This window comes from Thunnus maccoyii, chromosome 5, assembly GCF_910596095.1.
Source record: "Thunnus maccoyii chromosome 5, fThuMac1.1, whole genome shotgun sequence".
NCBI lineage: Eukaryota > Metazoa > Chordata > Actinopteri > Scombriformes > Scombridae > Thunnus > Thunnus maccoyii.
Genome location: NC_056537.1, coordinates 8,905,212 through 8,932,377, shown reverse-complemented (window position 1 = coordinate 8,932,377; position 27,166 = coordinate 8,905,212). Strand labels below are relative to the sequence as shown.

At 39.0% G+C, this 27,166-nt stretch overlaps 2 protein-coding genes across 2 annotated transcripts; one reads left to right on the top strand and one right to left on the bottom strand.

Annotated features, from left to right (window-relative positions):
• The first annotated feature begins 572 nt into the window (after positions 1-572).
• Positions 573-16,108, top strand: oaz2a (ornithine decarboxylase antizyme 2a). The gene is given in 6 exon segments (XM_042412659.1): positions 573-810; positions 10,107-10,173; positions 10,175-10,255; positions 12,441-12,613; positions 13,159-13,244; positions 13,357-16,108. Coding segments are annotated over 6 exon segments (651 nt in total). The 5' UTR covers positions 573-697; the 3' UTR covers positions 13,488-16,108.
• Positions 16,109-18,375: 2,267 nt separating this feature from the next.
• On the bottom strand, positions 18,376-25,307 carry psma4 (proteasome 20S subunit alpha 4). The gene is made up of 9 exons (XM_042410996.1): positions 25,226-25,307; positions 23,858-23,882; positions 22,956-22,998; positions 22,591-22,753; positions 22,331-22,408; positions 22,110-22,198; positions 21,758-21,888; positions 20,441-20,564; positions 18,376-18,670 (listed from the first exon to the last, which is right to left on the bottom strand). The coding sequence occupies exons 2-9, from the start codon at positions 23,858-23,860 to the stop codon at positions 18,516-18,518; spliced, it is 786 nt and encodes a 261-aa protein (XP_042266930.1). The 5' UTR covers positions 23,861-23,882; positions 25,226-25,307; the 3' UTR covers positions 18,376-18,515.
• Between the last annotated feature and the right edge of the window lie 1,859 nt (positions 25,308-27,166).

Genomic DNA, 27,166 nt, shown 5'->3' with positions numbered 1-27,166 from the left:
GTTACCTCAAAATCTGTTAATGTGCAGAATTCATCTTGCATCTTGCCCCATTTTACCCTACTAATGTACTTTTAATTAAGTAGGATTTTTCATGCAGCTCTTTTACTTATAATGGAGTTTCGTTTTGTTTTTTACATTGCTGTATTGGTATTTTTACTTAAGTAAAGGATCTGAGTACTTCTTCCACCACTGTTATAGTTATTGATAATGTGTAACTTTGATAATGTGATCGTGGCTCTAAATGAGTTAATGAGTGACCAAAATGAGTATGATGAGTTAAGGGCTGCAACTAACGATTATTTTCATTGTCGATTAATTTGTTCGTATAGTTACTGAGATGCAGTGATTTAAACGTTTACCACAAAGTGTAATAAAGTTACAGTACACTTCAATGTTTGTAGCATAAGAGATTATAACATTATTATCAAATAAATACCGATTGTTTAAATTAACTGTCAGTCCTTAACCGTTTTATGTCAGTTTGTTTACTGTTATTTCTTTGTTTATTTAGCAAAAAAAACTACAACATAAAACGTCCCACTTCCTGAGGCGGATTACCCATGATGCCTCGCTGCTCTTATAAATACGGCGTCCTGCCTCTGTGATCTGCAGACTTGCTGCTGCAGAGAGATGAGTTGTATTCCTGTATAAACAGTCAAGACTTTTACAGCAACAAAGGTTTCGTCTTAAGTTACGGATGGTGAAGTTTTCTGTGGAGTTTCTTTCGTTGAATAGTAATTGTGTGGGCTTTCATAAAGGACGTAAAGATCCGTGTTTCCTCGAAGCTATCATGCTGAACACCGAGGAAAGGTAAGTTAGGATATTTTTTCTAGAATCATCCAAAACAGACGTTAACGGTTTTTGTTGACGTCAGTTGCCTTAACGTTAACAGTTCAGTCTGTTTGTCTCTTTTTATCGAGGGAAACTTAAAAAAGTGTTTCGGCTCGTTTAAAAATAGTCTTAACTGTTCATGTTGCTAGCTTGAAAAGCAGCGAAAAACCCGAGAAATTAGCACACTGACAGATACTGAAGCGGTAAACACACATGACATGAACACTTGCTGCGTTTTATGTTTGCAGACTGACATCAAACGGTGCAAAACAGGGGTTTTTTGGTTGTTGTTTTTTTTTACTGTCTCTGCGCAGTGAGGAGGAGTTCAGGCAACCATTGTTTTAACACCAAGTGTAATGCAGGACTCTTGGTGCTTGATAATGTTTGTGCACAAACCTGAATTGAAATTAACCCATTATGGTGGTGGATATAAGGCTGCAAGGCCATTTAAGGTCCTTAAACCCCAGACAGGATACGTTTTTAAGTGTAAATCTTCATTAAAACGCATTTTCTAGTGTAAATCCCAAGTAAGGCACGTTTTTCTGAAGGATCAGAGTTTCCTCCAGGAACCTGCAGGTTGTTTGTTGTTTGTTTGCAAGAAAATAATTGATTTAGTCTTTCAATTATTAAATAAAATAATCGATTACTGTATAAAAAATGTATGAAAAAATGGTGAATCACAAGTTCCCAAAGCTTGGGCCTGAAAAAGATTTCTTCGTATTGCAACAGTCACTGCACTAGCCAACAAAAACCCAAATATATTACATTTTTATGTCATTTATGAAGATATAAAACAGTATAAATCAGTACATTTTTTACATTTGAGAAGCTGGATATGTTATTTGCTTGTCAAATTACTTAAATTAACAAATTATCAAAGTTCTTGATGATTAGTTTATGATTAGACAATCAGTGGACAACTATTAATGATTGATAAGTCATATAAGTAATTTAACAAGCTAATATGTCAAATAATCATTGGTTCCAGCTTCTTAAATGTGCTCCTTATACTTACTTAAGATTAATTGTCTTTCAGTTTTGGACTGTAGCATGCCAGAAATTGGTCATTAAAGAAATTTAAAGTTGAAAAACAAGCTTGTCTAAGTTACCTCAAAGATATCAGCCAACATACATGCTGATATTAATGTATCTAAGATGACCTAACATTGGTCCGGCCGATTTATCGGTCACCTCGGGCTCTGTGACCTTCTGACTTATTTGTAGACCAAACAATAGACTGAAGAAATAATCAACAGACTGTTGAAAAATGAAAACAGTGCAGTTGCAGCCCTGCATAAAACATAAAAGAGAGGCTTTTCTTACACTGTGCTAGCTTCACTTTCCCTATTTTTAACCTATTTACTGTGTGCCTGTGCTTCCCAGTAGTGAGTTTTATAATGAGTGCAGTACCTTTTTGTCCTCAATCTCTCTCATTGCATCACCACAGTAGTCCTATGAGGATTTGGTGTAATATATTACCTGCCTCTATTATAAAATAGTTATTTTTGTATGTGAGAATTGTCCGGTAAGGTAGTCCTAAGATAAATGTTTTTATGAGTGATTGCATGGATAGTTTGTAGCTTGTGTGTTTTCTCAAGAGACATAAGCCTTGTTTTTGTCCTCTGTGGGTTTATCATCTGACACGCAGGGGAGGATAAAGGGAGGTCCATTGATGCTGCAAGCCAGAGCAGTGACTCTATTAGCTCTGTGACTATTATGGCCCTGTCAGCTGAAGGCATCAACTGGCCTACATCAGCCAGGTTACATAACGCCCTCCCCTCTTCTGGTTCATTTCTCAAGCATCAATGATGTGTGTGTGTGTGTGTGTGTGTGCGTGCGTGTGCGTGTGTAGTATGAGAACCTGAACTACGTGACTGTAACTAAGTGCTCCTTGTTACTGACTGACAAGGTGACCTCCCCCGGGGTTGCTGGAAGATTCTCTGTGTCAGAGTGGTGTTAAAGTTTCCATAGCGAAACCGAATTTAAGCTTACGTGCAATACTCAACCTCAACCTATCATTTATAATTAACGGCAGACGAGGCTGAGATACAAACAACAGTAAACACCAACAGGTTATCCCAGTGTGGTGCCAACAGGCTTGAAATGAACACATTGTATTGGAGAAAAGCCATGGTGGCAGCTCTGAGAGGCTGTACTTTGGCAAAGTGGTGTTTTGAGCTAAATGCTAGCATTAGCATGCTAACATGCTCACAACATTAACATTCTGATGTGTTTGCTTCTTCTAAACACAAAGTACATGGAATTTTGTATGTATTTGGTAATAAACCAAAGTATCCAAGCAATCAATCAGTTACTTTATTTGTCCCCAAGGGGCATCAGTGTAACAGGATAAAAATACAAAGCACATGAACACGACATATAATATGAAAACATCAAATAAGTACAAAACAAAAGCAGAGTACACTAATTATCACAATTTAAAACAAACCGTCTCAATATAAATGTATAAAAACTTTATTGGACATAGTGAAATTTTGACCTGATGGTGGCGCTAGATGGAACGTTAACGAGTGACCAAACTGAGTACAGTTTCACCATTAATCAATTAGTCATTTAGTCTATAAAATATCAGAAAATGGTGAAAAATGTCCATCGCTGTTTCTCAAAGCCCAAGATGCAAAAAGTCTAGTTTTGTCCAACAGTACACAACCTAAAGATTTTCAGTTTACTATCATAGAAGACTAAAGAAACCAGAAAATACTCACATTTAAGAGAACCTGGACATTTTCTTTCTTAAAAAATGACTCAAAACGATTAGTCGATTATCAAAATAGTTCTGCTGATCCTTTAACTGTAGCTCATCCTGTGGGGATCATAATAATGTCTGAACCAATTTTCATGGTAATCCGTCTAGTAGATAGTGAGACGTTTGATTTAAAACCACAAATGTCAACCTCATGGTGGCCCTAGAAGAACAGCCGGTAGATCACCAAAGTCATTAGGATTCATCATCTAAGGAACATGAGTTTCTGTAAATGATCTGTTTTGTAGACATTGAGATATTTTACTTGATGAAAATTCAGGTGGTCACCAAAGTCATTAATATTCATCCTCTGGGAACCATGAATGTCTGTAACAAAATATCAGACAATTCATCTGGTAACTGTTGAGATATTTCAGTCTGGACCAGAGCGGTGGACAGACTGACATCAACATCTCTGGAGCCAACTTGAAGATGCCTACGATGATCCATTGATTACACATACAAAAGTGATATTCTGTATGTAATAAAAAGTAATGTTCTTGGTCATAAACTGTTGTCAACCCAACTTAAGCTCAAATACAAGGGCGCAAAGTTTATGAAATGAACACATATTAGATCCAAGTATTTTATCGTTTCAATCTGTGACCAAGCAGCCGTGTAGACAACTGCGGACTGGTTTCATCCTCTGAAATATGGCAGACATTTAATGTGGTGCACCACCCAATGTACGAGAGCCACCACAGATAGCTTTGTTCCGGACACACCCTCTGCTGTCTGAGTTTGTTTACTGCCAAAACTAATGTTTTCACAACAGGCGATAGACGTGTAGGCTCAGATAGTGCGTCATTAACATCATCAATCATGATGCTGCTCTTCTGTTAGGGCTCATCCCTCAGTTCTGTGTCATGTATTTATTGCCACAGGCTTACTAAACTGAGCTTGTACTGACAAATCCTGAGCTGAATTACATCAATGCCCCACAAACTCCAGTCAACCAGAAGACCTGTATTTTAGTTGGGGCTAACGTCTGTGTAAGCTTTTAAAATTGCTGTGTACTATTAGAGTATTAGGCTTTTATCTTCTGTTTTGTTTTGTTTTTTTACTCTGTTTTATGATAGTTGTTTTTCTCAATGTGGTTATCCTTCCTTCCTGCAGTTTTGGTGCTAATCCATCATTGCTGTGGTGTTTTCACATTGCACTACCCAGTCATACTTGTTTATTTGGATTTTCTGTTCATAACGATTGAGTTTTTTTTGCACTTTTCTATTGTCTGTTTAGCTGCGGTAGCTATCGCTGTTCATGCTAACAACCCAGCTCTTTTGTTCAGTCCAAACAGCTGTTGTTGTTGTTGTTGTTGTTGCTGCTGCTTCTGGAAATGTAAAATGTATCCCATGTTTCCTATTAAATGCGTAGTAGACACTGGGTGTTAAGACCTGCAAATCGATAAATCATTTTAGTTTATAAACCACATTAAACCGTTTAGATTTACAACCATATAAAACAGAGAAAATCAGCAAATCCTCACATCTGATAATCTGTAAACGTAAAATATTTGGCGTTTTTACTTAATAAATGACTTTAAAAATGTTGATGATTTAATTTTCTGTCAACTGGCAAATCGGTTAATCAACTTACCATTTCAGCACTAATTACATCTCTTAAAATTGGTTGAATAAAGAACTGTGACCAAGATGTATATCATCTAGGACATTATACAGTTTAAAAATAAACCTTTCAGTGCTTCTCTGTGGACAAACTGTAAAAATAACAGTTTCTAAATGGCCTCAAACATATCTTTAGCATTTCACAACTGCAGTTTTTTTTTGTCTGTGATAAGCTAGAATCTAGTTTTCATGAACTCTGAGTCTTTATTGATTCAGTGCACAGAATTCCAGAGTAACAAAAGACTTTTTATTTGGTTTAACAGTTTAGTCCTTTGAATTGTCCTGCAGTTTTTTAATGCTCTAGTTATTTGGACTACTTTTGGGATTTTTTTTTTTTGTCTGACCAGCCTCGTGCAGCCATAGTTTGGGTCAGGTCAGGGTAGGGGGGTGGGGGGTCAGAGCGATGTGTTTTGACAGGGATACGTCCGTCCTAACTCGGGTTTCAGAGCACGTGTGCTTTTCCTGTTTCTGTCTCGACATCTTTTCCGACACACAGCTCTGCCAAACTTCCAGGGGTCGGAGGAGGCCTGAGGATTCTCCTGTTTACATGCCTGCAGACAGGGACTTGTTGTTTATGCTTCCAATATAAATCATTTTTTTTGGAAGGGGGGGGGGGGGGCTAGTAAGCCCATTTATGTTGACAGTCTGGGCTCAAGTTGAGTCTTCTTCTATTCCTAAGCTGGTAATTACAGTGTTAGTTGGTTTGGTGTGTTTCGGTCTTGGAGGACCTGCCTGCCACTTCCTGTTTTGGTTGAGCTGTGTGTTTCTTGGCTTTCTTCCAAACTCTGCCTCAGCAGTCAGCCAACTCAGGCCGCTCATCCCCCTCAAACAATTCACCTGAATCAGTTCTCAAAACAAACTCACAGCTCAGGAAGACCAAATTGGCAGTGGAAGTGTTCATCCTTTAAAAATAAGAAAATGTTTCTCTTGCATATACACACATGCCCTCACCCCTCCTGGCAGAATCGGACTATGACGCACTTGGCATCTCTGAGTCTCACTCTAGCACACAGATGTTTAAATCGTCACCGGCATATTCACACAACCCAAGCCTGTGAGCGTTTCACCCATCGAGTCGACCTTTTTTTTTTTTTAAAACGTAACCTATATTCTGTTTTTAGGTTGACCTCATGACCTATTGGGGGGGGCTTAAGGCTGTAACTCTCCAGCTGGAGTGGCATCTTGCGATGGGGGGGGTGGGGGGTTAGGGAGGTGTTGGTGCTTGGAGTGTGGCTGAAATGTCAGAGGACGAGAGGGTTGCCTTTCAAAACAAGCTGGCATTTCCATCAAGGACAGGCTCTTCTGTCTGTCTCTGAAAGAGAAGATGGAAAAAGAGAAGCAGGTTTTGACATCTCGGTGGGTGTGACTGTCTCTTCCTCCGCCTGCATCATACCTGTTGTTTAGTTTTGTTTCTGCAGAATTAATGAACAGAAACTCTTGGCTGTCTAGACTGTTTTTAAATAGTGCACTGCCAAGCTTCACCTGTTTACACACTTCACTGCTCTATGTGAATGGTCTGTTAGATTTTTTTCTTTTCAAATTTTCAAGCAACACCTGCTTTCTGTGCTGTGGATGCATCTATTTATTTAGACTTTAACAAGCAGATTTCTCTCCTACAGTGTTTTATAATAAGTGCAGATGTAGAATAATAATAATACAAGCAACCAGGTAGCATCCTACCCTACTGTAGAGCTGAAACAATTTAGTTTTCTAGACTATAAAGCTGCAACTATTTTGATAATCGACTAATTGTTTGAGTCACTTTTCAAGAAATAATGCATGCCAAACATTTGCTTGCAAGATGTCACCTTTACAATTTTCTGACAATTGCTATTTAATGAAGGAGAACGGGTCAGAATATTTTCCAATTTCATGTGACTGAAAATGTAAGTGCATATATTTGCACATGCACAAATACATGCACCTAAACATGAATCAGGGAATAAAATAAAGTAAAAGCATATAATCAAATGTTCATAGCTGCCCAGTCTACAAATGCTTTTTAGAGGTAGTAAAAATGAGATGTGGCAGGGAAAGGGTGCTGCTGCTGCTGCTGCTGAACAGGCCGGGCATAACAAGCTTTGTTTTCCATTGCTCACTCTCTTGGCGCGTAGCTATGCAGATCAGGTCTTCCGGGTTACCTGTCTGGTCGGCAGGGAAACTGGGACACGGCTCCTCCTTGTCACATAAGAACAAACATAGATGCAACTGATGTCCCTCTGCGGCACATGACTCAGATAAATGAATGTTCGCTAACAAACAGGACGGTCTGCCTGAATCTGTGAACATGTCAGGTTTCGATAAAGATGGAGGAATCTCTCTGGGACTGAACTCAGGCCAGACAGGAGGAGGGAATTTGTTCACCTGATAGGCCTAAGTTTGATAAAAATGAGATCCCCCAGCCCTCATGTCCAGGCCCGTCTCATCATCATCAGTCTGTCTGGCAGAGTCGGCCGGCTGCCATCATGTCTGTGACACGACAGTAACTCGAAACTCTTAAAGGGGACGTATCAAGCACATTTCCAAGTCTATTTATATTCTGGGGCTCTACTGGAATATCTCTGCATGATTTACAGTTCAAAAACCTCCTTATTTATCTTACACTGGCCCTTTATGCAGCCCCTCAGTTCAGCCTCCACCTGAAACAGGTCGTTTTAGCTCCTGTCTCTTTAAGGCCAGCCTCCCGATGAGCCCACTCTATTCTGATTGGGTTGCTTGCAGAAAATCTTAGCAACAACCTTCACAAGCAAAGCTACGGAACAGACGGACGTTTATGGGAACGCGTGATGAGCAAACATCAGCTCGTCTGCAAAGTAGACGCAACCAAAGCATTCAGAGGAAGTAGAAGCCTGGACACAGGGGAGCATTTTTACAGACATTATCCTCAAGTTTTGGAACTTCGACCATGTTTAGCATAGATATCCGACATTATAACAGTATATAAATAACCGAAAATCACACAAACCTTAATATGAGATGTGTGTCTGTTCCCGACCGTAGCTATTTGTAGAGGTGTTTACAGGTCATGTGCTTGTTTATGATACGTGCCTTCCACCACATGCACAACCTGTCAGGACCTCTCTGAATGCAGCTATAAATCAGAGGCTGTCATCTCATCTGTGTGTCGAACCTCTGAAGGCTTCTAAGGAAAGTCAGTGGACCGAAACTTGCGAGGAGTAATTTAATAATTTTCAGAGCTTGTCCGCATCACATGTTTTGTTGTTGGCTTTGTTCTTTGTTTACGCATAATGGTTTGAATTTGTTTGAATTGTGGTCACAGGGTTGGAGAAATCTATATATAGCCAACCAAAGCTGCCTAACTAGACCACAGAGTGTCAGGTTTAAGGCCACTGGGCTACAGTGTGCTACTTCTCCTGATTAGAAACCTCTTCAGTCTGAGGCAAACGTTACAGTAATCTTTGTAGGAATAAATTCAAAGAAGAGTTTGTACATTTTGTCCCAAGCTGTGTCTGACTTGATGTTTGGATAATCTGCTGTAAACAAATGAACAAATCCTTCAGGTTGTTCTGTGTACTGCAGAGGTGTGGCATGTCGCCACAGGTGCTTTATATTTGCTCATTACTGCAACATGCGTAATGAAGTTAAATTGGGAGTGCGTGTGAGGCAACAAGCTCAGAGGTTTACATCAGTAGCAAACTGGGATTAGTCATCATGTGTTTTACTTTCAGTTCAGTATAATTAAAGCAGCTATAATTGATCATTATTATAATAACAAGGTATCAACACATGTGAGGCGCGTCGCTCGTAGTGATAAACCTGCAGAAAATCATCACCTGACTCTGCGGCTCCCTTCAGAGTTATGCAGACTTACAGCATGTTTCAGCTCATTGTTTAGCTGTCCGACTGTTTTGGTTCACTCTCAGCTCTCTCATAGTATCATTTTCTGCAAAGAAATGCTGCTAAAAACCACAGTTTAGCAACTAGCTTGTCAACAGATTAGCGTTAAGCAGCTAAAGATATTTTTCCTCAGGAGTTGGAAGAGACCCAAACCAGAGCTAAAGGAGAGTAAATATTGGACTAAATGGCCAGAAACATGACTCCAAATAATTGCTAATGTTCCTCCATAATTTCTGGATGTGTAAATAAGAAACTGTTTCCATCGGCATACAAACATAAAAGGTGATGATATGTCGATGTGTTCAGAACCGGTTTCTGCTGCACGCAAGAGGCCAAAAAAACAGTTATTGCAGGTTTAAGTGTAACAGAGGTTTTAATGTCCCAGTACAGTTGCAACAGAGGCTTTTAAAGTGTCGGCTGTTTTTTTAATTTATTTTTTTTATTAGCGTTTCAAGTGAAGATGTCGGCTTGGCCAGGTCACCTCACTGACTAATCTCCAACACTGGATGGACTCATAAATGGTTTTAGAAGCAGCCAACACCAACACTGTCTGTGCAGTTTAGTTTGGCAAGAGTACAGCTGTTAGTTGTGCGCCACAATGAGTTCAGCTCTTCATTCAGTCCATTCAAGCCTCTTAGCAAGTGTACAGCCACTGCAGACCACGCCCTCAATTGGCCTATTTTCCTACGTAAAGCAGCAGTAACAAAAGTCCAAATATTTTTTTTGTTTTAATCAATATTTGCGTATTGATAGCAGTTAACTGGTCTTCATTCACCTCCTAATGTAGTCCAAGAGCAAATCATTTTTTGGGGGGGGGGTTTGGCATGTTATCCATAGCTGAGTCTGATAGATACAAGGACCTTTTGTTTTCATTTCAACACAGTTACATTTATACTTTTTCAGTTCAAATACTACATATGATGACATGAAATAGTTTCCCAGGGCTTTAGTTGATATGAAGTTGATATGAACCACAAACTGACCCACTAGTAATGTCTCTCTCTCTCTCTCTCTCTCTTTCCCTTCAGTTCTTGGTTAGCGGGGTCCCGGCTTCCCAGCTCAATCCCTCAGGCTCCAGGGCCTCTGTGGTGCTCCTGATGCCCCTCACCCACAGCTGAAGATCCCGGGTGGGCGAGGGACTGTCAGGGATCACTCTCTCGGCGTGCTACTACACAAGGTGAGAGTCCACCTTATATATATACACACACACACACACACACACACACACACACAGAGTTGTAGTGCAAGATTTTTAAAGCTTTCTGCTGACATCTGCATATATAACAAACACTTTGTTATTCCTGTAAATATATCAAACATACAAGGTCACACTTTTCATTCATAACCTGGGATTTAAACCATCCCAACAGAGTTGAATGAGATTTTTTTTGTCCCAGATATTTTACAGGTTTTTTTATGTGAGATAAAAGACCACATTATAAGAGGTTAATGTTTTTAAATTGTAATGAATGGGGGGAAAAAAATCAACATGTGTTCTTATTCCCTGTAAGCACTTTAGGTAATAATTGTGTTAAGTGCTTCATCCCTCAGGGACTATCCTGACTAAATACAGGAACACCTTGCTAATGAGTTGCACCCTCATTTTGCAAAGTCGTGTTTTTCGAAAGCGTAAAAATCCTTTAATTTGTCTTCCACTTGTCATCTGAACCTGAGGTGGATTTAATTCATAAGGTTTTTTTCATGCACCTGTTTTCCTCTTGGCAAGTTGTCTCAAATGTTATAATATAAAGTAATAATTTATATATGTAGCTCTTTAAAAACTGGCAGAACATCAAGAAATTAAATAACAAAGTTGAGCTTTTTTTTTTCCTCTTTAAATTAATAGATTTCGCACACAGTGACACACAAACTTCTGTGTCCTCTCTGCTGTGTGCGCGTGTCAAGTTGTACCCCAGACATGTGACGGACTGTCCCTGCGGATTAGAGATTTAGGATCAGACAGATCAGTCACAACTGTCATATTAATGTCCTCATCTATCCTCAACGAGCAAAAAAACCCTTTAGAGCGTCAACGCTTTATCAGATTTGGTCACAGCTCAGAGCACAAAATCTTGTTTACGTTTATACTTGTATAAAAGTTTGACTTTATATTTATTTTGATGTAACACGGTATAACTTTATTTACAGGTCTGCTCCAGTGTTTACACACATTTACGTGACTGTTCTATCTATCTATCTCTAGGGCTGTAACGGTACGTGTATTTGTTCCAAACCATCACGGTAGGGACGTTACGGTTCGGTGCATGCAACAGTACGAAGAATACGCTCTGTGACCCAAACAATATCTGTCAAAACAGTTTGATAATCCGCTCACTCCGACGTGGGGAACAATAAATCTAGAGGACGAGTTCCACCCGGAACGTTTTGGCAGCGCACCACTAGCATGCTCATGGCTATGTTAGCTTAGCCAAGTAGCCTGGGTTACCCTACAGTGTCGCTGCTGTCAGAATGACAAACGAGACGACCCGTAACACTGACCGAGTGCAACACTGTTATTACTCTCCGTCCCCCTCCCCTCTCTGTCACAGTCGGCTGTTCACTCCGCCGTTGAGTGAAGCCGTTCAGAACAACTATTTTGATTTCTGACGTGAACTCAGTGTACCGTAACACCCCTATTGACAACTATTAACACATCAAAACACGCCTGGAAAAAGAGACACTGAAATGCATTTAATGTAATTGTCAGATCAACTGTTTAAACTTTAAACAACCAACCTGCTTTTGTTTGTGGTGTTTTTTGATGTTATTCGGCTCATTTGCAGAGCACAGAAACATACAGTTCACTGTTCAGTTTGATATTGTCGGCCACAATAATCATAGCATGATAATTTAATACCAGCACATCACGAGTACAGACCATTTCTGCTTTTTACACAGATCTTGTGCTTCGCTGTCAAATGCTGTCTGTGCAAAACCATACATATGCCAAAATAACTGAAAACCAAAATGCTCAGTAGGTTAAAAAAACAAACAAACAAAAAAAAAACAACCACACATCAGTAACGGTACACAAGTTGTCTGCTGCAGACATGACAGTCAGTGCTGCTTCTTGAAGATACCCACCCAACCACAACCACTTCCTCTTTCAGTCCTCTCACTTGGAAAAACCCTTAAATGCTGCACGCTTTCTTCAGCATGTTATTTTTCATGATCTGGTTTTTAAAGTTTAAAGTGATGTTGTGGGTAAAAAGATGTAAACACATCGTAATACACCAGACAATAACTTAGTTACTGTTTCCTGAGGATGTTAAAGATTAAAACATGTCTGTATTTGCCCCCCAATAGATCTTACATTCATTTAATCAAACCCTCCATGTCCTCTTTTCTCTATATGAATCCAGGATGAGAAGTTAACAGTGACGCAGATCGCTCCAGTGAGTGGGAACCCCTCTCTTCTCCGCTTCCACTACCAGCTCAGTGAGCGCCGCTCGGCCTTCTGGGATACGGCTCTATCTGAAGACAGCCTCTTCCTGGAGATTCCTGCCGGTCCACTGGTGGAGGGGAGTAAAGAGGGGTAAGCACATATGAAGGAACTTTTCCTCGAAGCACGTGAAACTGCCCTCTGCATGGGCGTAAATACATTTCGCTGCTGTCTTCGTCCACTGCAGTGCATTGTTTAGCTTCTGCTTCCAGACTGGGAGCCTCTGACCCAAATCTACTGCAGGCAGTACACTGACTATGCATAAAAAAATACAAATATACCACAGTATGAGAAATGTGTCAGGTCTCCTCCTACCCCACACATCATATGGGTCTAAATTGTACATGAGAGGGTGTTTTTTAAAGTGAGGTTTCAAGGCTTCCAGTGTGCCACAAATTAAAATTGATGCTAATAAGTTGGTTTGGTGTTTGGCTGTAATCGATGCCAGGACAATGTAACCTTGCCTGCTGCGGGCACAGAGCCAGTCCTGTTAGCAGCCAGCTCTGCAGCTGCCCCTGCATTATTATGTAAAGTTGCAGCGCTTATGTAAAGTGGGGGGGAACGTGTGCGTCATCGCCACCCTCCTCTACCTCGTTCACCGTCTGACTCTCCCTCTCTCTCTCTCTCCCTGTGTTCAGGCTAACTGCTCTGCTCGAGTTTGCGGAAGAGAAACTCAAAGTTAACTACGTGTTCCTGTGGTTCCATAAAAGCAGAGAGGATCGATGTAAGACCTTATTTTTTTATATACACATGTGGAAAATTATCAAACAGGTTTTTATCACTCATGAGATCCCAGTCAGAACCTCTGAAAGCTCTTCTTCTTCTTCCCTCACCAGTGTCCATCATCAAGACGTTCCACTACATGGGCTTTGAGATTGTGAAGCCGGGAAACCCCATGGTACCGGCCCGGCCAGACCTGGCCTTCATGGTTTACTCTCTGGAAAACAGCAGCTCAGACGAGGAGTGACTGCCACCGTCTCCTGACACCTCCCTCACCCACCCTCACCTCCCTCCCCTCCCTTCCCCCCGCCACCCCCCATAGAAACACACCTTCTACCCGTTTTTTCATCCATTCAAAACCACCTCCTCACCCTCAGAAATTATTCAGTGCTGACTGGGAGGTGTCACCCTTTTTTTTTTCGACTTGTAATTAAAGGGGGTGTTTGGGAATAGTAGGATTTCCAATGTGACGTAGACACCCCCGCCTCCCCCCCTTTACCTCCCCCCTGAGGACAACTGCAGATTGGAGAAACTGGGAGCGGCATAGCTTGAACTAAATCGTCACATGCATCTTGGGATTTTGGCTTTTTTTTTTTTTTTTTTTCCTCCTGCTTGGTGGTTCCTCTTTCAGCTACATAATTTGTTTGCGCTGCCATCAACAAGACAAACAACTGTTTGACATTCAGGAGAAAGAGGTGTTTTTACATTAAAATTCAGCATATCTCTCCTCTGACAGCTTCTACCTTTTTTTTTTTTTTATATAAGAAAAGAGACATTGGTTTGTGTGCAGAGCTGTATACCATGCAAGCTGTGTTGGTAGGGGTAAAAAAAAAAAAAAAAAAAAAAGAGGGGATCATGGGTTTGGTATGTTCAATAAAATGTTGTTTTGCTTTATAATATAGATGGGTGAAAGCCTGATCTGTTGCATTTTAACACTGAAGCGCATGTAAACATTTCTTTTCCTATAATATGTCAAGGCACCAGTCCAGCACACATCAGTCACTCAGCTCTCATCTGCCCAAAACAATCAAGCCACAAATGTGGAAAATCCCCCCCCGTTTTTTAAGTCTCTCCGGATGAGTCAAAGCTAAGAAGAAGTCTGTGTGTTAAATGACGCCTTCTGTCCTCCTCTGCACAATAATCAGCCTGTCAAGCTGACAGTGTGAGGTATCGACGAGCTGGATAGGACGACGGTTGTTTCACTTTGCATGTCACACATTTATTTTTATTTTTTAATGATCATAAGCTAAATAACAGTTAAAACTGCAAGATTGTCAAAGAGGAGCTCCACGTTTTTTCTATTACTTCCCATTTTAAAAATTCACAGATAATGTTTCACTTCGGTCAAACTTCAGCCCTAGTTTGTGCCTCTCATGTATTGCTGTTACATTCAAGTTAAGAGTAAAGCATCTGGTTTTGTTCTGTTTTTTTAAGGCACAAAAAAAAAAGCATTGATTATTTGAAAAACCCGTAAGATTGTTTAAGAAATCAAATTAAAAAAGTGCACAAAAGTAGTGGTAGATATCACATCATATATCACAAAAACAACACGTAAAGACATTTAAATACACTATATTAGATGCAACTTTGTAAAAGGAAAAAAAGCAAGGAATAAATAACACTTAGTGCTGCAGTGAGGATATTTCCAGAATCCTCAAAGACGGTTCAAACCATCTGGGTGAACAAATCTTGCGTCTGTTGCACGATTAAAAAAACATTTTTAAATTGTTTCCCAAGTCAGTAGCCAGAAATGTCACATCTCCTCGTTGGTTTTATACAATGCCACAAGAAAAATATCCAATGTAACATCAACATTGACGAATATAACTGTAGATTTTGTTTCACGTTGTACAAATTGAGCAGGATGTAATGTTTCAGGCTACTGTCTTTGTTTGATTAGGATAATTTATCATACTGCAGAAAATATTTGTTCATCCAGTCTTTGAGGATGCTGTTAATACTTCAAATTAGGAGCAAGTGGTGTTTATTGACCTTTCGGGTTTTTCAAACATCGCAGTGTATTTATTTTTTGGGGGGAAAAACATGTTTGAATGTAATCGTGTTACACAAGAGGCACAAACCGCAGCTAGTTAAGCTTCATTTAACCCCGTTTAGAGTCAGTCAGGGACTCTGCTATCTATCTGGTTGAAAGCACGGGGCTTCATGTGCCTAAAGAGGAGAGTGCAATGTTAATATTTTTTACTCTTGAGTCTTACTGAGGAATGTGTCCATTTTTTTTCCATACATCACCCCATGCAGACCCCGTACTATGTGAGGAAATGAGCTCATCAGTACAGTCGGGGCACAACAAGAGCACTTCAGGTGATTACTGTATATGCAATTAGATTAAAAAACGCAGGAAGGGTCCTGTACAGGTTGTTCCTTTTTAGGTTTGTGGGTTGTTTTTTTCTTTTTTTTTAGTACTTTGAACAAAAAAAAACGCCAAAGAATCCATTCTGTGTCTGCTGTCGATTCAAGTCATCCTGATTTTTGAGATTCAGCTAGTATGGTATGTGAAGCAATATTAATCTACATTCCCCATGCCAGCCATACTTCACACCTCGGAGAAACATGATGGTAGTCGTTCCATGTTGGGGTTGGGGAGGCCGCCTTCTTCTGCATGTGTTCAGATCATACTGATTGCTACTGATCAAGCCCTGACTACAAGCTGTTAGGTGTCAATATATGAATTTTTCTCAGAGGTATATTTTTATGTATGTATATTTCTCTATTGTTTATTGTGATAGTGTTAGGGGGTTAATTTTTTGTTCTCAGTGATGTAGTCAGCAAACATTCAATGACAATCCACACTTGTATACTTTGGAAATGTTTGTCTTGGGGAAAAAAACAATAAAAGTTGTTATCTAATCTGGTGTTTTCTGTTTGGTTTTTCCTCTTGAAAGGCTAACAAATTTGGCTTCAGGCTGTGTGTAAGTTATAGCCACAAAAGTCACATGCTTTCTTGCTCTGGGGCTTAAACTGCTAGCTTTGGTGTGTTTTTTTGCCTCTGAAACAAGAAGTGTTGCACTACAGTAAACACATGCAGAGGGAACAACACAGGAAGAACGCCAAGCTTATAAAACTGAGAAAGAAGGTATTAAAATAACACCTCGATAGCAGCCAAAACTTGTAAAATAACTGTTAGAAGAGAAGAAACGAAACTGTTTTTTCCCCTCCAATGAAACAGTAGTTGTGAAAAGCTTTTTTGTTTGAGCTGATCGCTGACTCAGGCGCTAATCTCCACCCAGCTCAGCTCCCAGCACATTACAGCTCACCGCTGGCTTCTCGCCAAAGACCGCAACCTCCCAAGTCAGTTGATCTAGAGATCTATTTTCAGCGTCCGGGCCAGGACGGACTCAGCTGAGCTATATCAGCCTCTCTAATACAGCAACCTGTTTTTAAACCTTTGTTGTGTCCTCCTGCGGGGAAAGAAAACCTTTCAGAGAATTAATCAGAGACGGATGTTGCACAAGTTGCTCAACATAATGGACAACAGTGCACACACCATACACAAGCTTGTGCTCAAACAGGATGCTCCTTCAGCTCTGCTGCAATAAGGACTGTTACAGGAGGTCACTCTTATCTATCTAATCTCCAATTCTGAGAAATGGAAGCACTCAATTTGGTGTCACGTCATTAACAAAATACAGAAGACGACACCCGAAAATAGCAAAATTCCCAACGTTAGTCTTCATATTTGACCATTTGACCTCCAAGGCTGCAGCTAGAAATTCTCACTTGTCTTAAAATTGTCTTTTGGCCCCTGCTTGCATGTCAACTGTCAACAAAGTTGTGTCACTAATCCCTCAGACTAAAACACAAGAGGCAGATAGTCCCCTCCTGGCCTTAATCTCATGTTGACTTTATATAAACTCACCTCAGATTGAGGTTTGTAAGTGGTTTCCGCATCAGCAGCAGCGTACACAGCGAGCATTTCTCAGAAACCGCCTATGTATATGTGCCCTTCCCTCTCGGTTTCCAGCGTCCAGTTAGCAGAGTTAAAACCAGCCGGTCGATAGCTAATCCCCCACTAAAGGGACTTAAAAACCTCATTTATACATCTGCTGCTGCAGATCAAACTGAAGCCAGAAGATCAGATCAACTGTGATGAAAAATCTGCTTTTTTTGTGTGTTTTCTACCATACAGACGACTCTGCTGATAATAGTCTCAACACAAGTTCTGTTTTGTGGTGGTTGTTCTGGAGCTTTCAATCATATCAAAGGATCTTTATCAACGTTTAAGTCGACATGGACCAGAAGTAAAAAAAAATTGAACATCTGCAAACTGTGCAAACTCCATCTGCTTAAGAAGATCTTGTGATATGATTGAAAGCTCCAAGAACTCAAAGGTCAAACCGCATGATCTTTATCAGCAGCTCTCACTGAGGTTTTGTTAAATATTGTTTTCAAGGTCATTAAATGAACTTAAAACTCAGCTAAACCAAGACGGACTGAAACAACCAAACATCCGACTCACTCTAAGATGAACGTACATATCATTGTGTAATCATGGTCTCCTATTTCATAACAATTTCAAGTATATATTACACAACTCACGCAGAATACATCAAGACCATCTGATATATCCTAGAATGGACGCACATTAACCTTTAATCCTTTATTGATTTCAACTATAAAACATTATCAGTCATAAAAGCCTCTAAAGTGGGCCGAGCTGTTCATTTACAGGGAGATAATCAGTGTTATGACCCCGTTTAGTTACATCATCTCACTGAGATATTTCTTAATCCAGAAGAAATAGATGTCATTTTGACAATAAATACATTAGCTTACAATTTTGTTGATATTTACCCAATATTAAAATCTTCTAAACCTTCATATGTTGCTCATTTCTTATTACACAAACACTTTCTTTGTTGCTCCTCTCGGCTTTAAGTTAACATGTTTCATGATTTCTGGCCGCAGTGAGGAAGTGGTTTAGACTGATAATAAGAATGAATTGCAATTTCGTGTTAACGTCATTATTTATTATCAGTTCAGGAAACAGGACAGAGGCAGATGTCTTTCAAAAATGTTGCCGTTTTACATGCTGGAGGTTTGTAGATTTGTCCAAAATACTGACAAACACAACTGCAACATATGAAAAAAAAACTAAATAAGGAACAATTCAACAGTCAGTTCATCATTTGGATTTTATTTTAAGAAACATTAAATGCAAACAACCCTGACGACACAAATTTTTCCATTCGTAAAGCTCACATTCTTTCTTCTCTCACGCACACAAAACACAGAACTAAAGCGTGCACAGGCGACACTACTTGTCTTTCTCTTTCTGCTCCTTCTCCTTCTTGTCTTTCTCAGCTTTGGCCTCTTCCGCTTCGTGCTTCTTGATCAGCTCCTCGACTTCTTTCAGCTTCAGCACCTTGATGCAGGTCTTGCCGTTCTCGCGGGTCAGGGTGGCGATCTCGACTGAAACAAACAAAGACACACGGTTGCATAGGAAGATAACGATACTAAGTGTGTTACCATCTAACCTGAGATGTTTACAGTCAATTCCACATCATCAGCTGTCAGTAAACGTTTTGAATGTTGCAAATACAGATAATATCACGTGTTTGAGGACAGACTCGTCCCTCACACGTGTGATATTTGTCTTAGACCCATTAAATTGTTTTTTAAGAACATGTTCAAACAACTTTCCTGCGTGCTGATCACCTGAAAGGCCATAAAAACAGGTTGACCAGGTCGTACAAACATCAGCTGATGTCTATCTCGCTCTCTGCTGAGAGTCGTATATTAAAAAGGAAACAAATGAAGGTCTATATCTAGATCCGCCAGTGTTTTTTTGATGTCTGTGTCACTTTGTCATAAATCCTCAGTCAGACATGGTGACACATGATGTAAAAAAAAACAAAAAAAAAACAAAACTAAAGCCAACAGATAATGACAGCTTCTATTTGTGGTCTTGTTTGTTTACAGTAGTTATACAAACTTTCTGCAGGGTTCACTGGGTTACAGTTAAGACCCTTTTAATACCACACAGAAAACAATTTAATACTTATAATAATAACAACCAAAGTATGACAGTATGATGGAAAACCAGCAGGGACGATATGACCTTGACTTATTTATTATTATATCACATTTTTCTTCTGGCAGATAATGGATAGATGGAATAACTTTGAAGATTTTGCCAAGTTCGTTGAGTTCGTTGAAGTCAGTTCAGTGAAGTTTTTGCTAAAGACTTCTGTGAAAGACTTTTTAATACCCTCTAAGGCCTTTTTTGAGGAAACTGAGATCAATACCTTTTAAGACTTTCCAAGACTCGTAAGTACTCTTATTCATGTGTTTCAGTTGCCGAAATAGTAAACGAGGCTCCTTAAAAAAGGAGCAACGCAACAAACTGTAAAGAAATAATTGATGTACTGGTGAACTCGTTAGCAAACAGGTTTCTATCTACACATCATGGAGACGTGTTGAATCATGACAATACTTTTGGCTGCATTTTGCTGTCTGTCTGCTGTTTAATGCTAGACTGGTATCGTACAGTGGATTTATTATAACTGTTTCATTAAAAAACAGCTGGAAACAACATTATAAAAGCAGTGAGACTGAACCAAAACAGTAAAATTGTGAGCCAGAAAACCAAAACAATGAACTGATATATACTAACACGGTCCAAAGAGCTGCAGCGACATCTTTCACATTACAGTAATTTGACAAATTGTTAGTGTAAAATACTGATTAGTGCATCTTTAAAGACGTAAATGAGAGTTAACTTGTAAAATGAAATGAAGTCATTTTGCAGAAAAACTAAATCTTTGCTAGAAGGTTTAATATTCAGTAGCTGTAAAACTAAACTAGAGCTGGTTAATTAGTCAATCAACTATTTTGATAATTGAATAATTGTTTTAGTCATTGTTTTATGTAAAAATGCAAAAAAAATGCTGGTTGCAGCTTGTGAAATGTGAGGATTTGAAGCCTTTCTGTGTCATACATGATAATAAATTATATATCTTCGGATTTTGGACTGTTGATCGGACAAAACAAGATATTTGAGGTTGACACTATGAGCTATTTTATACATTTACAGCATTTTATACACAAAAAATTAACAGCTTAATTGAGAAAATAATCTGCAATCTACAGCCCTAAAGAAAACTATTTCTCATGTCTAATTTTAGAAAAGACCAATATGTGTACATCTCTCTACATCTCACTCACTACTTAAACCCACACCTTTCTCTGCAGACAGCTTGCTGACGTCCATGGTCTTATTAAGAACTTTAACTGCGAGGGCGAGGGCCGAGGACAGCGTCATCTCTCCCTCCTTGTAGTCCTGCTTCAGCATGGACACAGCGGCCTGTCAGTGAGAGACAGAAAATAAACATCACTCTAAAATCCAAAAACAACAACACTTCCATGAATTAACGTAGGGACGACAAATAAAAACAGGATTAAGATGCATCTACGCCTCAGGTGATCCTCTTCACTGGCCGCCATATCTCATCTCTGCATCTGTAAGGCTCAGTGTGTGGAGCAACAACACCAACATTGTCAGGATCAGATGTGTGTTTGCTCACACTAAACGTGCTTGCGCTCATGTTACAGTGAGGGCCCCGAGTGTTCACACAATGTTCTGTGTGCAGGCCTGTGGAGACCCCCTGAGATTAGCAAAGCCTCCATGAATTGGGATTTACACAAGTAGCTGCCCCCAAGGGTCAGCAGTAAGTAGGCCAAAGCATGTCTGTCTGTTGTGAACGTCCAGTCTTTTTCACAACCACCATGATTAGAAACTGTGCAGCTGCGCCCTCCGGTGTCACTGTCTGGAATAGCAGGTTTATGATCCCTTAAAGGTGCAATATGTAAGAATTTTAGTTTAAAACATTCAAAAATTAACTAAAATTATCAACACAATGTGAAGAAATAATCAAATGAGACCTTCTCCGACTTTCTCGGTTGGTTCCTGATTTCTTGGTAACAGCCTGTGAACTGATTTCTATGTAAAGGGATCAGGACGGTTTTACCGGGAAAATCCAAAGGATGTGATGTTTATGCGTGCTCCAGAGTGCCTTGCCTCTCTCCCGTCCCCCTACAGCGCCAACAGGGTGCAACACTAGCTAACGTTAGCTTAGAAATGGAGTCCAATAACGTCCGACCCCGAGCTGGCTTTCTTCCTATTGGACAGGTAAGCTAACATTACTGACAGGTAAGCTAACATTACTGACAGGTAAGCTAAATTACTGTGAAATATACTGTGATATTGTGGTTTTAGCTGGCTAATGTCAGTGCCGCTGCTCGCTTGTGCTGACGGAGTGCGAGCAACAGGACGCTGACTGCAGCTCACTTAACAGCCAACGGTGTCATTCTTACATATTGTCATAATGTCTTACATACTGCACCTTTAAATGATCGTACTTGTGCAGTGTTTTTGTATTTGTCTGGTAATTTTCTACAAAGTGAAAATCCAAATATTCAGATGACACACCTACTGTTTTCCCTGTACAATTCAACCTGTTTTAAATAATCTAGTTTTTGGAGTTTCGAAGCACTTACAGCACTGTTGTTTCCGATGCACGTGGCCTTCCAGCCTCCGTAGTTTCCGCTGGGGTCGCTCTGGTACAGCTGGAAGCCGTAGTGTTTATCCCAGCCCATGTAGAGCAGCGAGACTCCAAACGGACGCTTTCCTGTGCGCACAAACACACGAACAGTGACTTTGAAATACAACTTTAATGCCATTTGATAAATATTTGATACTACATAGAATAAAATCAAAAGAGACAAATTATCCCACCGAGAAGAATTGAAAAGCCTAATATGGCAACTATACATGATCTCACAGCTGGTCACCTCTGGATTTAAACTCTGCATGTAAATGACTGACATGTCTCGTGCTGCTTCACTGTACCTCCAAACTGTGTGTAGGCCTGTTTGATGTCACACAGGGCTGTGACCACCTGCTCGCAGGGGATTGGCTCCTGGTACTGCAGCAGGTACCTGCAACAGCGACAACAACACAGAACATCACGTCTATATTTGGATTCTGTCCCACTACGAGTCTGTTTGGCTTCCAGTAAAAGTTCAGAAGACTGTTGTTGCTGACTGGTAGGCTTCAGTGTGGGAGCTCACCTCTGTGCTATGAGCCTCAGCTCATTGGTCAGTACGTTGGCATCTGATGTGATTCCCGCCACGCTGCACGCCATGTCTCTGTGAGGCAATAGGAAGATGTAGGATGAAAAAACGCAAAAACAAGGAGCAGTTTTTATCTTTAAATGTGATAAAAGCCATTCACCAATTGTGACATACTTGCTTAGAAAAATTAGGGTTCATTAGTTACAAATAACGCTAAAAAAAAGTTTGGAATTAAGTCAGAAAAGATAATAACTCACTCGTTAAGCTTGTAGATTTTCTCTGAGAAAAACACCTCATCCAGCAGCTTGTGAATGTTCCTCCTCTCAGCAGCCAGCAGCACGCCATCATTAGCTAAAATTCCCAAGCAGGTGCCGGCATGGCCAATGGCCTCCATGGCGTACTCAACCTGGTACAGACGACCTGCGGATGACACACAGCGCCGTCAGGATGAAGACTTGCTGAAGAACAAACAACAAACCTGCCTGCTGCTGACTTAAAGAAGGAATCACATGCACCTCCCAAAAAATATCTTAAAAAACTGAGAGTGAACTAAAGTAAAAACCAGATGGAAGAATGTAAGTGCTTTCAACAGTTCACAACCTGCTTATTCAACAACTCTTACCTTCTGGTGAGAAGATGGTTGTTCGTGAATCATATCTGCGAGACTGAAAGGAAACAGAGTAAATAAGACGCTGTTACTGGATCTACTCTAGAGCATTAAGTAAGTTTTCTCTTATAGATGTCAACATACAACTGAAAAATGTGTCTTTAACCCTATAGAGCTCTTTTGGGGTTGCACTATTTATCAACTTTTGGACACTTTTCTGAAGTCTTTTTCTTGCTGCTGAAAAAGAAGCAAGTGTATGCTGTGAAGCTGACCAGTATAAAGAAATCTGCTTTGTTTGATTACACGTTTCATTGGAAACAGACGTGTGAAATGTCTGATTACTGGTACATTAGTTGCCATAGAGTTTATTGTACAATGGCTAAGATTGTGATCAACACCTACAATATATCATGATTTAGTTGACGAAGTATGTTTTGCAGACCTCACCCTTTTCCCAAGCAGCAACTGTGTTTCCTTTCCAGGAAGTCACCAGCTACCATTTTTGTTTGGATTAGGAAACAGAGTCACAATTTAGAAAAAAGATTATAAATCTTTTTAATTGTGCAGTAGATGGAATATTTTTCCTCCAGGTGGCTGGAAAAGTCTTGAAGGTTCTGGAAATACCTTTAGAGCAATGAGTGTTGTTATACACCCCTCTGGATTTGTCTTATGTGTATTTATCTTTACAAGAAATTAATGCTTAGTAACAGTAATATATACTGTAAGAGGCACAAACTGGTGCTGGGTGAAGCCCTGACTGTATCACCTGTCATGGAGGGTTTGTTTTTATCTCACAACAGCAGAGACAGTAAACAGGATGCCACTAATAAATTAGCGTCAAACCCTCATTTCTGCTCCAAAAAGCCAAGCTGCACATCATTACTACAGATAAACATTTAAAAAATTAGTTAACTCACCATGTTTGGAGACTTCGGTCAAAACCTGGAAAAAAAATATGAAGCAATAAGTTGTGGTGGAAGAAGCATTCAAATCCTTTATTTAAGTAAAAGTATCAACACAGCAATGTAAATATACTCCTTTACAAGTAAAAATCCTGCATGAAAACTCCTACTTAAGTAAAAGTACATAAGTATTAGCAGTAAAATGTAGTTAAAAGTAAAAGTAGTGGTTTTGTCCCTCTGATTGATATATTATTATATATGACATCATTAGATTATTAATAGTGAAGCATCAGTGTTAGAACAGCATGTTACTGTTGTAGCTGCTGGAGGTGGAGCTAGTTTCAACCACTTTACATACAGTTAGCTAGTTTAGTCCAGTGGTTCCCAACCTAGGGGTTGGGCTCCTCCAAAGGGTCACCAGATAAATCTGAGGGGTCGTGAGATGATTAATGGGAGAGGAAAGAAGAAAAAACAAAGTTCTGATACACAAATCTGTTTTCAGTTTTTGGACTTTTTCTCTAATCTTTGATTTTTGGTGAAATATTGGATCATTTGAACATTTATTGAAATGAAACTATGTGAGAAGTTTAGAGGGAAAAATCACTATTTGGTGGAGCTGTTAACAACTCATAGACATCTGAAATGTCTATGAGTTGATCCTGACTACACACTGCTTTTTGTAAGACGTCAAAAAGGTTGGAAACCACTGGTTTCATCTTTAACAATGTGTTGTATTTTAAAAGCTTGTTATATTATCCATTGTGTCAAATCTTCATCTGAAAAGTAACGTTAACTAAAGTTGTCAAATAAATGTAGTGGAATAGAAAGTACAATATTTTCCAAATTTTCCCTCTGAAATGAAGAATAAAATAGCATCAAATGGAAATACTCAAGTACAAGTACCTCAAAATTGTACTTAAGTACAGTTACTTGAGTAAATGTACTTAGTTACTTTCCACCACTGGAAATAAGAAGTTTATCTGACAGTCTTCACGTACAAAGTGTAAATTATTGCAGCAAACAGCGAGCAAAGCTGCTTTCTGTTAGTGAAAGTGAAAGAGAAACAACTGAACAAGGATAAACTCTGCCGTGTCCAACCAGCTGGTAACCCAACGTGCTTTGAGGTTAGTAATCCTCTGTATTATCGGTAGTTTATGTTGATAAATGTTTAACTCGTATCGTTTTAGCAGCTAAACTGCTGCCTTACGTTGAAGCTAACATCCGATGAATCAACAAAACTGAAGCCGCCGTTGAGCTTCATGTCTTCACACTGAACCAGAAACTAGTTCAGTGTGTAAATCTTTCTCACACAGACACATAAATCAGAGTATAATGTCAAATAAAACAGTACTAGTTGTTTATTTGTAAGAATAAAACGCTTACCACCGATGCTGTGAAGGCTCTCTGTAGGGCGCGTTTGATGACGTCACAGTATGGCTCGTCGTGACGACATTTGGCCGCGCGACTCTTTATTTATTTATTTACTGAAAAAACAAGCATCAGCATCTAAACAATGATGTGTTAGCTGAAGAAAAGGGGAATATGATATTAATTACGTTCAAAATTAATTAAACTAAGCGTTTCCTGTTATCTAATACTCCACACTGCTTTCAACAAACGTTTTTTCACCACCAAGCACAATTTAATCTGTCTTTATATTTTACTGTATTTATGCTTTTATCTTTTTACATTTATTTTTTACTTGCTCACCTTAATTGTTTTTTTTTCTTTTTATTGTATATTTCCCTTTTTAAAGAATTGATTGTATCTTCCATTCACACTTCGATTATGATAAATGGAAAATGGAAAGTTATTTTGTTGAATTGAAGTTTTGGCAAAAATATATTAAGGCTTTAAATACATTTCAAAATTACAATATTTTATATTTAAAAATGTTGTGTAACACAACCAAATCATATCTATATATAATATTTTCTAACATTCATGTAAATTGTACTTTTTGTAAGAATAAAACAAAATTAGGGCTGCAACAGTTATTTTCATTACTGATTAATCTGCCTATTATTTTAATCTTTTAACTAAAATATGTCAGGAAATTGGGAAAAATGCCCAATATTATTTCTTAGAGCTCATGGCAATGTCTTCAAATGTTTTGTTTTATCTGATCAACAGTCCAAAATACAAGATATTCAGTTTTCTATCATGTTTGACACAGAAAAGCTTCAAATCTTCATATGTAAGTTAGTATTTTTGCTTAAAAAGTGAATAAAAAGATTATTCGATTATTCAAAAAAGTTACCAATTTATATTATTTTCTGTCAATCGCCTCATCGATTAATCAACTGATCATTGCAGCTCTTAACAGAATCACTCTAATATGGTTAATAATTGTAATTTTATTGCAGAAATTTCAACATTATAAGCCACTCAAGTCATTGTGGTTCCAGTAAATGTAGGAAGTTCTGTCTCTGTCGATTTTCAAGTGCACTTTGTTGCCCAACAACTTCCTTCAGTTATTTTTTAATATTATGAAACTGTGAAAAAAAAATTTTTTTTTTACTTATTGTCTTCATTCTGTGGTCACTCAGGTCGAAGTTACTTGAAACTCATAATAGTATATAAATCACAAGCTCAAGCAAACAGTCATTAATCAAAATGTTGGACTAACAACATGATAGAAACATAATGATACTTTATCATCAGCAACAGCATCAAATAGCAAAGATTACTCAAACACAATTTAAACAGAGTTCTCTTAAAATTTACTTTATTACTTACTATTTTTACTGGTCTCTACTGTCATATAGGTTAAAGGACAGGTTCACCATTTTAAATGAATATTGAAATTGCCATAATCATTCCACCTGTTCATACTGACCATTAGAAGATCCCTTCATAATGATCTTACAGTGTAAGTCATGGGGGACAAAATCCAAAATTCTTCTTCTGTGCAAAAATGTATTTAAATTTAATTTATCTGAAGCTAATATGAAGCTTCAGTCATCCTAATTAGTCAAATCAAGTAGATATCTTTCAATGTTAAAGTCTTTTTAGTGCCTAAGTTCCTCTCTATACTTCCACTGCAGCTAAACACGGAAACACACTTTCTGAGGAAACACAAAGAGGGAATTTGATGCTAAAAAGACTGTAAATGTGGCAGATACCCACTTGATATGACTAACTCAGACTGCTGAAGCCTCATATAAGCTTCACATCAACTTTTAAATATATTTGTGCACAAAATGACTGTGTGGACACACTGTGGATTTTGACCCCCATCACTTACATTGAAAGCACATTTGAAGGGGATCTTTTAATAGCCAGGATGAACAGGAGGAATGATTACAGCGAGGAAAACCTCTT